Consider the following 13,453-nt stretch of genomic DNA (forward strand, 5'->3'; position numbering starts at 1 on the left):
CTGTAACTGGCGCATACTTGTAAACTAGCATTATCACAATAAAATGTAGATTTTTGTATCAAAATGCATTTATTTTCACTCAGATTCTCGCGACTTGAAGTCAAACGAGTTTTGAATAGAGGCAATATTTAAATCGCTACGCATAAGCATATAGACAAAGTATCTATACATTTATGTACAGAAATACCGGATACAGAAATCCATGAAATCTGTAGGCATATTATGTTGCGAATAATGAAGAATTGAAACCTCAGACATTAATAATAAAATAACACAACATTGCTGGCAACAAAATGATCAGTTATTTTTATTCTCCTACCTTGCTGAGTTCTGCTGCTACTTTAAATGTAGTCAGTAACCCATGTTAGAAAAGACTGCCAAAACCCAATTACCGAGTCGTTAGAGATCAAGTAGCATCAACTATGTTTTCATACAAAAGTAACCAACTAAACACACAATTTAAATTCAAACAATCATAAAAAGCCAGCAAATGAAATTAAAAAACACCCGTAGTTTAAAATTGTTACTTTATTTGTACTTTAGATAAACTTAATCACAGAATTCAGGGATATTGATGACTTATCCTATCAATGTTTGGCAGAAGGGATGGGTTTCGTGACGGCGGTGTTTGCTTTTGAAGTTACTGCTGTATATTTTGAATTCACTGCTTTAGATTTCGGCGTCACCTTCTTTGTAGACGACGTCGGTGAAGTAGACCTTCTTGATTGGCGCTCTGACACAAAAACGAATAAGTTACAAGGTATATTAACAGAGAGCCTCATAGGGTAGTTAGAAGATCAGATGACTTGAGCTTCATTATACATTATACTAGAGTGCCTTACCACGTTTTGAAGCGTCCCGCTTCTTTTTCCTTTCATCTGCCTTACGAACTGCAGTCGCTGTAGCATTTCTCTTACTCTCTGAGATCTTCGGATTAACCTTATGTCTTAGATAATTAGGTATGATGCTCTTTATTCGCGTCTTGAAACTATCCAAACCTGATCGTTTGAATCTTGCCATTTCTATATTCTTCTGCCATCTTCTCATTGTTTCCTCATACTCATTATATCGTTTCTCAGATATTTCATCCAGCTTCTTTTTAGCTAGTTGTTTTACTATTTCTGATTTTGGAACTTTTCTGTGAAGGAGTTCAGCTATATCTTTCTTAGAAGTTTGCAATAAAGTACGAATATGCTTTATGAATGAACGGTTTGGCTTTTGACGATTGTCTGTGGGTTCTGTTGTAGTGTTGGTTTCAGTTTCGTTCATTGCTCGAGGTCTAAAAGTCGTCGGTTCATTCGAGTAATATCGAATTATTATTTGTACTTTGTTATGAATCGCTGTCAATCCATTGTTTATTTTTTCTAATACGTCATCACTAACATTATCTAGAGACGGAAGCATTCTCCTGCTGTGAGCAAAGTCTATTAGACCTAGAGCATCGTTCATTTTGCCAATATCAGAAGATAAAACGTAATGTAATAGTTTCATTCTGTAGAGGGTTGCAAACGAAGAGCTGCTCAGCAAACTATTCGTCATGCCCTGCCACTGACTGCCAATGCTTGCTAAGTCATTCGTCATATTGTATTGAGGATCATGTACTCTCAATCCTGGCATTGCATTCTCGTCAAAGTAGTACGATAGTATCACATGTTTCATAATTCTCTTAGAAGCGGGTGACAGAGGACTCAGGGCATTAGACTTTGCCATACTGTTGTCAATAGCTTCTATGACTTGCACTAAACAATCTTTGAACGATATGAAGTCACATCGGCCGTACTGTTTCATTTGCCTCCGAAAGTTTTTGAATCGCTTCGACTTTTTCCCAGATTTTGGTTTTTCAAGTAATTTATTTTTATAAACATATCGTTTCATTGCGTGCATGAGAAATTTTAAGTCCTCAGGTAGATCAGACTTTCTGTGTTTTGTAATTAATATTATGTCCCGTATCACTTCGAAAATATCCTTTTTAAACTTTGCCATTACTTGTTCATACAGGTTTGGATTGGATCTTCTTAGGTCAGTATTTAAAGGAGTATCCAAAGCTAGATTATAAATAGAAAAATGTGATTCACTGATATTATTATCTTTTTTATTGTCTTCAGGTAGATCATCGTCACTCATTATTATTTTTGCTAGATTATCTTTAATTCTCTTTAAGTTTTCTAATTCGTTAATTTTATCTTTGATAATTTTATTCAATGGTATTAGTATATCCTCCTTTAAATCCATTCTGTCCTCAGTTTTATTGGTATCTGCTTTACTAGTATTAGTTGTGTTTAAAATCATTGTAATGGTTGGTGCGACAAAGGGCGACGTAATGTTCTCCTGTCCTGAAACATCTCTTTTCATGATATTCACAGCGCTGTAGTCTATTATATCATTGGTGTTTTCAAAAACATTTAAATTTACTTCCTTGTTTAAACCAATAACATCTGAAACATGAAATTGGAACATTTAATGATTAAGCATTTTTTATATAATTAAAAGTACATTCATACCTTCAGTAACATTGCCCTTGTTGACTTTCCCAGCAGATTCCAACAAATCAATCACAACTTTCGTAGTCGATTCAGTACTAATTTCAGCAGCATCTTCGTGCATAAAGTTAACCAAATAAGACAGATCATCATTAACGAAACCAGTGATATTATCATCATCCATGACCATGTAATCTACGTCAAAGGATTGGTTATTGAATTTATCAGTTAAAGGTTTCCTTCTGTTATAAGCCTTAGTATCTACTGCAATACTTCGAAGTACTTCGTCGAAAGCTACGTAATCTGTGTCTCCGGTGTTTTTGGTAGATGTTTTCGTTGTAGATACTGAAAAAATATTGTTTATTTTAAAATATAATGTCACTTTCTTAATTCCTTTTCTTACGATACGTTGGTTAAGTATAACTATGGATACCATTAATTCCATACACACTTAAAATTTTGGTATCTAATAAGCATCGACATGTATGAACTTTTACAGGAAACCTCCATTTTTGGCTTCCATTGTACAAAAATCCAGTTTTCATGAACCAACTTACCACGTTCAGTAGTTGTAAGTATGGCCTTATCATTATCCATGGCCGTTACTTTGGAGTCTCTTGCTGGAGCATCCGTGGTACTAATCTTCAAGTTGCTCAATGGCTTGACTCCATAGAACCATTCGGACAGTTGTTCTAATGTAATGGTGCTGGATGTGGTATCCTCTGGGCTGTCAGTGACGGAACGCTTCACCTTGTGAGATTGACCTGTTGAAAGAAATAGAGGGACACAACAATAATTTTGTCCGCATTATATTGGTCGTGAAAACGGACAGGCAAGATTATTACAGCCTAAAGTAAGACCCGTCGAGTAAAGCTCAGCTCACAAAAATATAGAAGTACCTATTTATTGATCTGTTTAACCAGCTCACGCATTTGTCAAAGTAATTAAACTTGATAAGTATTATAAATACATATCTATATTTTTGAGGTTTCGAAGGAGTGATATAATTTCTATATATTGGTCATGGCAAAACGACCTCTTATTTCAAGTAACAAAAGCAGTATTCCCTTATATCCTAGGTAAATATATATTTGAAGGAACCTACTGAAAGACAATAGGTACCTTGTATAATAGAATCGCTGTCAATAAGAGCCTCCATGGCTATAATGAGGACCCGGTGGTCGATGTTCAGGGGCGGGTCCTGACCGTGACACGGCTGCACGATGCTGCAGTTCCACAGGCCTTCAGGGTCGCAGGAACAGGTCTTGCAGCCGAGGCACACGTTTTCTAGAGTAAAAAGTTTCAATCAATCAATTGTTTATTTCTCACCATCAAAATAAATTAATTGGGTAGTTACAAGTTTCATTAAACATAAGACTGGTGTCTGAAGTAGGTTAATCCTGTATTACAGAACACCAAGCTTATCCTCCGTCGAGCTCAGCTTTCATACCTCTAGTATGAAGAGATAAAAAGTCTTTAACAGTACGTACATTGAAAGACACTTGAGGGAAAAAATCTATAGTAAGATATGTCCAAGGAAGCAATAGGCAATCTTTTTTTAATTAGTTATTTTTCTAAATGTTAACAGAACGATGGTTATAGAATGGCGATCGGTTCCCGAAGTACTTCCCGAAGTAGCGAAGTACTTCACTGTCTTTATTTAGGTAACTAGTAAACTATGTTTTTAAAAAGGTTATCCATATCATCTTAACTAGTTGCAAATAAAGATTTTTGTCAAATGTCAACACTAAGTTCTTTTGTCGATTTGTACTGTTGAAGTATATTCAGTTTGTTATGGATTCCATTAATTTATCAATAACGTGGTAAGTATGCCAAAACTTAGGCGCAAAACATCCTCTCTCACCTACTGCACAAAAAAAGAAACACGAATGTGTACGATTCGGGCCTAGTCATATAAAAGATAACAAACACAGGAAATACCTCAAACCGCAGCTGGTTAAACACAGTGTCTAGTTGAGGCTGTTGTTTTAGGAATATTTTGAGAAGCGACAATAATATTTAGACTTTTATGAGGTATACTGTTTTATAATAAACATTACCTAGGAACGGCATTGTTATGAATTTCATAGACTAATCGATAATGTAAACAACTGAAAGTGATATTGAATGGATCATTACAATTACAGATTTCCCTATTCAGAGCCTTTCGAATGCAAAATAAACAAACAAACAAATATTTCCTTATTTACTTTCTGATTTACTGATACAATAAAGAGGAAATATTTTTTGTTTGTTTGTGTCACTCTGAAGGAATTTACGGAATCTATTTGAAAAATTATATGATTGTATCACTATCACGGAATTTAAGAAGTTTCCACGGGAAAAAATTAAAAACGCTGGAATCCGATAGTCATTGCGTAAGATGAATTGAACGTGACTTATATGTGATCAGCAGAAAATAAGTAAAATACTTAAGAGTATAAATAAAATAACTTGATTGAAAAATTTCGCAAAATTTCCAGTCTTAGTTTACCGGCATTCCTCTCCTCGGTCCACAGCACCGCAAGTCTCACTAGGAAAATTCTATCTTCCTCACTGGTGGACTTTGGGGTGCCGTGTTTGGCCGATGCGTTGAATGCTTGGAAAATGACTTGCCCAAATACGGTTATGCCCAGTGACCCCTCCTCTCAGAGGCAGTGGGATGGGCCGCTCTGCAGCATCACACGGAATGATCTTCTTAATACGTGTAATGGTGCTGCCGAGCGTGCTCGCCTGCTGGCTGTGGGAGTATGGGAATCTGGACTATGGTTGCAGGTTATTCCGTCAACCAGCATAGGCACTATGCTGGATGATAACACCTTCCGGATAGCTACATGCCTTCGATTAGGCGCTCCCTGTGTTGCTCCGCATCGCTGCCATTGCGGTGAAGCTGTCGACAGCCTCGGGCACCATGGTCTGTCGTGCTGCAGAAGTGCTGGTCGTATTGCACGGCATGCCAGCATTAACGACATTATCCGTCGTGCTCTTTCCACCGCCGGCGTACCAGCTGTTTTAGAGCCTAATGGACTGGTACGTGACGATGGAAAGAGGCCAGATGGTATGACGTTGTTGCCATGGAAGATGGGTAGGCCCTTGGTGTGGGACGCAACATGCGTCGACACCCTGGCGCCATCACATCTTCCTAGCACGGCAGTCTGTGCTGGGGCGGCTGCAGCTTCTGCAGAGACCACCAAGCGGCGCAAATATAATAACCTTATTGGAAATTATAGTTTTGAGCCGTTTGGGGTCGAAACGCTCGGACCGTGGGGCCCGAGTTCGCGGTTACTTTACAAGGACATCGCGAAAAAGCTTGTCGACGCTTCGCGTGACCAGAGGGCTGGCTTATTCTTTGGACAAAGAATTAGCATTGCCATTCAACGTGGCAATGCAGCCAGTCTTCTGGGCACGTTTCCGGAGGACAGTGATGCGGAGGAATACTTCGACGCCTGATCGATGCTCTTTTATATTATGTTTTATGTTTATATACATTTTGTATATAGTTTTGTATAAAGATAAGTAGCTTAAGTTTGTATATATGTATAGTGTGTACATTAATAATTCAATAAAAGTAAACTTGATTGTGTTTCAAAAAAGAAACAGCATTCAAAGTTTTTTATTAAAAGAAGATGGATCAAAATTGCCCCACGTCCTATAACAATGTGACGTATCTCAAAAAAAAGATAAAAATGTTTAAAAAAATATGGCATACTCTCCAATTCATTTTTTTTACACCTTCATACGAAAAAAATGCTTTAAAAATTGTTCAGGCGCTGTTATGAAAACGTCGTTCATAGAACTATTAATGGACTATTTTATTAAATTAATTTTTTGTTTGATAGAGTATACCTCACAGGTGGTCCCATAATCATCAGGTCAGGATCTGATGATGGAAACCCTGAGAAATTCAGGGCAACTTTTGAAAGTTGTAGGCATGCGAAGAATAAAAACTTGACTATAAGGTGTATGTCTTATAACAATATGCAACAGTGAAGATTTGGAGCTGACCTGATGATGGAAACGAAAGAAGGTCGAGGGAACTCGACAACTGAATATGTGAACTACCTCGTGTTTGGGCTTGTATTATTTGTATTGAATAGACCTTTGCAACAGTGAAGATTTGGATCTGATCTGATGATGGAGACCAGAGAAGAGCGAGGGAACTCGACAACTGAATATGTGAACTACCTCGTGTTTGGGCTTATATTATTCGTATTGATGAGAACTTTCCATTTATGCGGATAGTGACAACTGTGCTTGTCACTGAAAAGCCAAAAATAGGAAGAAGTCGGTGGGGATATAAACTTAGGTACATCCATTAGACACCGACTTCTGAGGTAGTTTACATATTTTGTTGTCGAGTCCCCCCGACCTTCTCTGGTCTTCATCATCGGATCAGCTCCAAACCTTCACTGTTGCAAAGGTCTATTCAATACAAATAATATAAGCCCAAACACGAGGTAGTTCACATATTCAGTTGTCGAGTTCCCTCGACCTTCTTTCGTTTCCATCATCAGGTCAGCTCCAAATCTTCACTGTTGCATATTGTTATAAGACATACACCTTATAGTCAAGTTTTTATTCTTCGCATGCCTACAACTTTCAAAAGTTGCCCTGAATTTCTCAGGGTTTCCATCATCAGATCCTGACCTGATGATTATGGGACCACCTGTGAGGTATACTCTATCAAACAAAAAAACAATTTAATAAAATAGTCCATTAATAGTTCTATGAACGACGTTTTCATAACAGCGCCTGAACAATTTTTAAAGCATTTTTTTCGTATGAAGGTGTAAAAAAAATGAATTGGAGAGTATGCCATATTTTTTTAAACATTTTTATCTTTTTTTTGAGATACGTCACATTGTTATAGGACGTGGGGCAATTTTGTATGGATTGTGATCCGTCTTCTTTTACAATATTTCATATTTATAATATAAGTCTTTTGAACTTGTCATGACAGTATTTAAGAAATAAATAAAATAACACCTAAAGAGGTGAAATAGAATAAGAATAAAAAACCGCCAGTATAGGTAGAATTCAGCAGTGGGATTATAAGAAAATGGCTGATGATGATGAGTATAAACATAATTCGACTCATTAAGATCTTGTGGAATCAAATCTCCAACTTACCTTTGTTACAGTTGGTATACCGAGAGACGTAAGGAATGCAGTCCATGTTGTTAGATACTCCTGAAACTGAAATGTGTATTACTAACGTTACATTGACTTTTTGGCAAGATCATGAGGAAGTTAAGGTCTAGAGATGCAAATCTTGTGGTATAAGTACCTTCCGAACTACTTTGCATAAGTACGACATAAATGAAAATCTTCTAACTCTTTTACTCTAGACAAGACAGAAATAAGGAAACGATGTATAAGTACCTAATTAGATAATGAATCTAAGATCTTTGTAACCTATAAAGACAGAATAAAGAGCTTTGAATTTGACTTTCACTTGGAAGATGCTATTGAAGAAGAACTAGTTATCTTCTATATTAACAATACAAACAAACCTTTAGCAACCAGATCAAACATCAGATCATCGACTTCTTTCCTCATGGCAGGGTCTGCTTCTCCACCAGGATCCTCATCATCCTCCTTCAGTACCTCTTCAGCCTCTGCGTAGTAGTCACAGCGCGCCTGGTCGAGGGTCATGCAGTCCTTCTCGAAGCACAGGTGGCACTCTTCAGACCTCCGGTATGCTCCCGCCGAGAAGTAGAATTTTGAGGTGCATAGTGATGGTGCTAAAAGTAATTAGTATTATGATAGTTATTGCTACAGTTGAAGTCATACAGTTTTGACTCTCACTGAGAGTTTCGTACATCATCTGTTTGACGCTTCCCACCCACTTTGGTTAGGGCTTCCAGTCTAATCAGATGCATGTGAGTGGTTCTCTGCGTGTGTTTTACATAGAGCGACGACCTATCTGACCTCTTTAAACAAGTAACTCGGGCAATCATTCTAGGGCTGGTTGTCAGACATTGGTGAGCTTTAAAGCACAAACAGCAAATTACATTTGAGATACCCTATCTTTGATACTAACTTATTTATTTTTATTATTTACTCTTAGTTCCCAAAACGTTGCCTGAACATATACATCTATAACATTAAATGACTCAGAAACAAATAAACGCATTCATGCATAACCAATTATTTGAGGGCTTAAAGAAAATGGGGAAGATTAAAAATACGCAGTCTTTGCCGATAATTCAGAACGTTTAACACACATTGGCAGTGTAACAAAGTCGAGGCAATGAAAAAAGTAAAGAAAAACAGTCGGCATTGTACGGAAAACATTGATAAGTGCTACATGCACACACTGTGAACGTGTGATTCTGTAATTCTGAAAATTGTAACGCAGGGGCTGTTTCAATTTCAACATACTATCAATGAAGAATATAATATGTTTACATATTCTTACTACTGAATTATCTTTATTAAGTAAAAATTCTTAAAAAAATAAGGTATATTCAGACGATTTACAGTACATAGTTTCTTCTCTTAAAAAAGAGCGCAGAGCAGAGAAACATCATTGACACATCTGTAAAAGTTTATTCACAAGGCTTATCATATTGACACAGGACACTGTAGACATCTACAGACGACACTCGTTACGTATCAGACAGTGATGACGCAAACAAACAGTGACGTACTCACCGGACAAGAGGAGCGCCAGCGCACACGCCCACGCCAACATCGCCGTCAACAGTGATTGCTACAGTTTCGTAACATTGCACACTGTTTACTGCCTCTATTGTTTCCATATAAAGGGACGTACTTGGGGATGATTTTTTGACTTCATGCGATAGGTCTGAAAGCCAGATAAAATGGGATATATATGTATATACTAATATGGAAAGAGACTACACCCTTAATTTCCTAAACCTAGTTATAGAACATAAGCTAAATTCAATGTCAGTTTGCTGTTCTTTTCTGAAATACTCCAGCGCCTTTTAAAAGTAATCTCTGTACGTCTTATTCCCGAGAGCTATTTATACCTCTAGATTACATTTAAATTAATTTCCCTGAAAGAGAAGTAAATATTCATCCATTCATATACTATCACAAGTGTGATGTGAATTGTGATAGTGTGATGATCACCATGCACACATCCACAAACGGCCCCCCAAATCCGTCCCTGCGTGAGAAACGTGAAATTCTCTCCGCTGTTTACAAACACAGGGCGTGCGCGGACGTGGTGGCGGTATCGACTCCTGCGCATATTCGGGCTTGCGGCGGCGACCATGCTGCTGGCGCTTTTGCTGCATTTGGTATTATTTCACCTGCTCAGTGCTAGAGGTGAGAATTGAACCCTTTTATAGACCCACATTTAGGAATCCTCATTTTTGGAAAATCCATTCTTGGTCTATATTTTAAGGGATCCCGTTTTGGAGTAATATTAAACTAGAAAGAAGACGAATAAGTGTTTGTGGTATTTCACATGAGACCTCATGGTTCTTGGCTAAAGATTGTCACGTGATTTACAATATCTTGGGATTCTATTTTGCGGTATTTTCATTCCTGTGTAACTTCTTCCGTATGGAAGAAGTTATTATCATTGCTGCTGCTCAAGTATTACGGGATTCGTGAACTATGCATTTTATTGTGTTTTGTTTGATCTGCTATATAAAATTGTGCGATTTTGGTTTTTTGTAACTGAAGGTTCAACGTTTTTCTATTTGTGTGAAAACATCGAGTACTGTAATAACGGTGTTCGATAACGTTAGATGTTGTTTTCAGATTAGTGTAACTGGGTTTTGTGTCGTAATTATTACTGAAATTGCTCGATCCATTTTTTTCTTATTTTCGGATCGAAATTAATGTTGATGAAAAATACCCTAAGGAAGTACTGTCAACAAGCTCACAAATAGTTTAACAGCTGTCTGAGAGATGGTTAACTTTACCATTACTTTGCTTTCCTTCTGCATGTCTTTTCGGGTTATACATAAAAACGGGTAGTACCTTCTCTTTGGGCGAAGATATTGTGAGTATGGCGTAAAACCCATTTGATTAACCTTAAGTGAATATCTTTAAATATAAAATTCCATTCGTAAGAAGGTAAGGAATAATTGACGGAATTATATCAAAACGTCACGACTAACAAGATAAATTCATCGTTAGAATATTATGTCAATGTAAATTCAGCAAAGTTTCGTCATTGTTTTTCAAAAACAGTTCCGCTGAGATTGGCTTTTGTTTTTGAGTTGATTTCCATTATTGCAGACATATGTATTAATTTTTCTTTTGTTAACCTAAAACAAACGAAGATTCGTCATGATTCTTCCTTCTCGGGCGTTTTTAGAGGCTGCCTCATGTAATATTTGACGTAGAAAAAGTGCTGTTTTGCATCCTATTTTGAATAAATAAATGATAGTGCTACTCTGCTATAGTAGCATCATTTATTATAGCAGTTACATCCTACAACGGCATAGTAACGTAATGGTTATCGTCACAGTTATGTCAACAGTTTGTTTTAACTATAAGATATCAAACAATAACAGTCTTGTTGCCAGTAGTAGGATGTTGTAAACATTCCTGGTGTAATCTGACAAATAATATTGTGTAACGTGAGATATTCAAAGATTAAACTATCGTTAGGATTAAGTTTCTTGTACTGAAATCCTGCAGCTGTCCAAAAAAAGGCATTTAGTACTGTCTTTACTGTTTACTTAGTAGTTACGGCTAGTCAGAAGCCAGTAAGTCTGACACCAGTCTAACCAAGGGGTATTGGGTTGCCCGGGTAAGTGGGTTGAGGAGGTCAGATAGGGCAGTCGCTCCTTGTAAAGCACTGGTACTCAGCTACATCTGGTTGGACTGGAAGCCGACCTCAACATAGTTCGGGAAAAAGGCTCTGAGGAAGAAGATTACTGTTTACGTATTTTGTGAAACATTTGTTTGTGGAATGCCTACTAAAAACTCAGCTATCTACCTTGCAGAAGATTAGCTATAAGATCTTTTTGATAAATTAAGGATCGTTTGGTATAATTGCGAAAATAGCACATTTCGTTCGGTCTCGTCTCATTTTTCATAATGTACGTTTTCAACTTGATAATACATTAAATGTTGTACTAAATATTTAAGAAGTAATGTGACCCATTCAGCATGTTTATGTTTGGTTCGGTTGTTGAATATTTTGCTTGAGCCGGGCGTTATTTGACACATCTGCGTGCCAACAGATAATGTTACTTAATATTATGACATACTCCAATGTTTCGGCTATATCGTTTGTTAAACAAAATCAATTTAACAATTACTGTAAGTGAGTCCCAGTTTCATGAAAGCTTTTGTTCAGCACTGGACGGTTTTCGACTGTGTCGTTACAGCCAAAGCTGCGATCTACGTAGAAAAGGGCAGTTTTATGACTACCACTAAAATCAACCAATAGAAAAACTGATTTTCTCAAAACTTAACCCTAAGGCGCCCACTGCACCACGCATCGTGGCACAGCGCGAGATGGCAGATTCTTTCCCCTTGCCTGCTTTACTTACCTGCGCATTTTCGCGTCGGCTCTGGGTTGTACGTGATTCCTATATCAATTGATATACTTGCATAGAACGGTAAAATCTGCCATCCCGCGCATACGATGCCTAAAAACTTGCAATAATGGGTTACTAGACAAGAAACCTGACATAACCAGCCCACCAATACCCTATTAATCCAAACCAGATAAACCCCCTTTAGATGCTCCCCGCAAGGACTCGCAGTACGAGCTCCAGCGAGTAGACTCCTGCCCCAGCGTGGGGTACACCTTCAGGCGGCAGCAGAGGCACAACTCCCTGGACCCTGGCGACTGCTTCCTCTGCTTCTGTCAGGAAGACCACACCGCTGTGTGCTGGAAGAGGGAGAATAGACGCTGTGATAAGGAGAGCTTCCACTATCATGGAGTTGGGAAGAGGTTTGTTTGGAAATCCATTTATTTATTTCAGGCGTTATCTATACTATCTATACTATAGTTCGGCCATTCAGAGAATGCGTTCCTGACACGTCGCGATTGAACTGACGACGTAACTACATTCATTGATTATTGATATAATAATGTTGTTTTAATGCTCCTCAATTGTTAAAACGGTAAACAACCAGCAAAAATATTTTTATCGTAACTGCAACGCCATTGCAAAGTTACGTCGTCAGTTCAATCGCGACGTGTCAGGAACGCATTCTCTGAATGGCCGAACTATAATATTATAAAGAGGAAAACTTTGTTTGTTTGTTTGTTTGTTTGGTTGTAATGGATAAACTCAAAAACTACTGGACCGATTTTAAATATTCTTTCACCATTAGAAAGCTATATTATCTGCAAGTAACATAGGCTATATTTTATCCCGGCGCGGGCAGTAGTTTCCACGGGACGCGGGTGAAACCGCGGGAAAACGGCTAGTCTTATATATGTAGCTACATCTACGTATGCAATGCTACATTTATAACAACTTCAAAATACTACTATGTATAAATATATGATGATATAGTGCTCTTCTGATAATTATGCTTCGGAATGGTTCGACAATACCTACTGTTTATTAAAGTTTAGCTTTTTAAAGTTTTAAGTTATATTTTACGATTGGTCATGTTGGATCATTTGATCATTCTTTATGTGTTTAAAGACGTTGTCAGCGTCACTTGTAATTTCAATCCAAGATGTAATACCACGGACTAGTAAAAAAAGTATGTAATACATACATTATTTTGATTCAAGAAAAGAGCTGATAACATAACTTACCTGTTTGCTTTTCCAACAGGGACACAAGAATTCGTCGGAGTCCATCGTTTGCAGACATATTTTTTCGAGACGCTTCCAGGGACAGTACGTAGATCAGCCAGTATTTTTTAAACTCTTCATAAAAATAGTTGTGTAACTTTGTCATAACTATAAAAATGTCTTCTTTGCAGTCTTTGGCAAAAATGTGGAGCCAGAGTGCAAGCCATTTGAATCAAGTTTCAGTGATGACTGCCCTCCGAGTAAGTACTAATCTATC

The 13,453-nt window shown here is 37.5% G+C and overlaps 1 protein-coding gene across 3 annotated transcripts; it reads right to left on the reverse strand.

The window, feature by feature from the left end:
• Nucleotides 1–510: 510 nt before the first annotated feature.
• LOC124641611 lies at nt 511–10,006 on the reverse strand. Of its 3 annotated transcripts, none has more exons than XM_047179762.1 (8): nt 9,138–10,006; nt 7,994–8,224; nt 7,611–7,670; nt 3,603–3,767; nt 3,038–3,244; nt 2,502–2,825; nt 843–2,435; nt 511–733 (listed from the first exon to the last, which is right to left on the reverse strand). In XM_047179762.1, exons 1-8 carry the CDS (start codon nt 9,175–9,177, stop codon nt 588–590), a joined length of 2,766 nt encoding a protein of 921 aa, XP_047035718.1. In that variant the 5' UTR covers nt 9,178–10,006; the 3' UTR covers nt 511–587. The 3 variants fall into 3 exon arrangements, with proteins under 3 accessions (XP_047035718.1, XP_047035719.1, XP_047035717.1); XM_047179763.1 differs by having other exon boundaries at nt 843–2,333; nt 7,611–7,676; XM_047179761.1 differs by having other exon boundaries at nt 7,611–7,676.
• Nucleotides 10,007–13,453: the final 3,447 nt, after the last annotated feature.

This window comes from Helicoverpa zea, chromosome 22 (genome assembly GCF_022581195.2).
Source record: "Helicoverpa zea isolate HzStark_Cry1AcR chromosome 22, ilHelZeax1.1, whole genome shotgun sequence".
In the NCBI taxonomy this organism is placed as follows: domain Eukaryota; kingdom Metazoa; phylum Arthropoda; class Insecta; order Lepidoptera; family Noctuidae; genus Helicoverpa; species Helicoverpa zea.

What these genes read in the sequence shown, in the direction of transcription:
- LOC124641611 (XM_047179761.1), bottom strand. Translation starts at nt 9,177, where the DNA reads ATGTTGGCGTGGGCGTGTGCGCTGGCGCTCCTCTTGTCCG. An exon ending in ACTTACAACTACTGAACGTG is followed by an intron (nt 2,826 to 3,037) that starts GTAAGTTGGTTC and finishes ATATTTTTTCAG; the next exon opens with TATCTACAACGAAAACATCT. An exon ending in GCGGGACGCTTCAAAACGTG is followed by an intron (nt 734 to 842) that starts GTAAGGCACTCT and finishes TTTTTGTGTCAG; the next exon opens with AGCGCCAATCAAGAAGGTCT.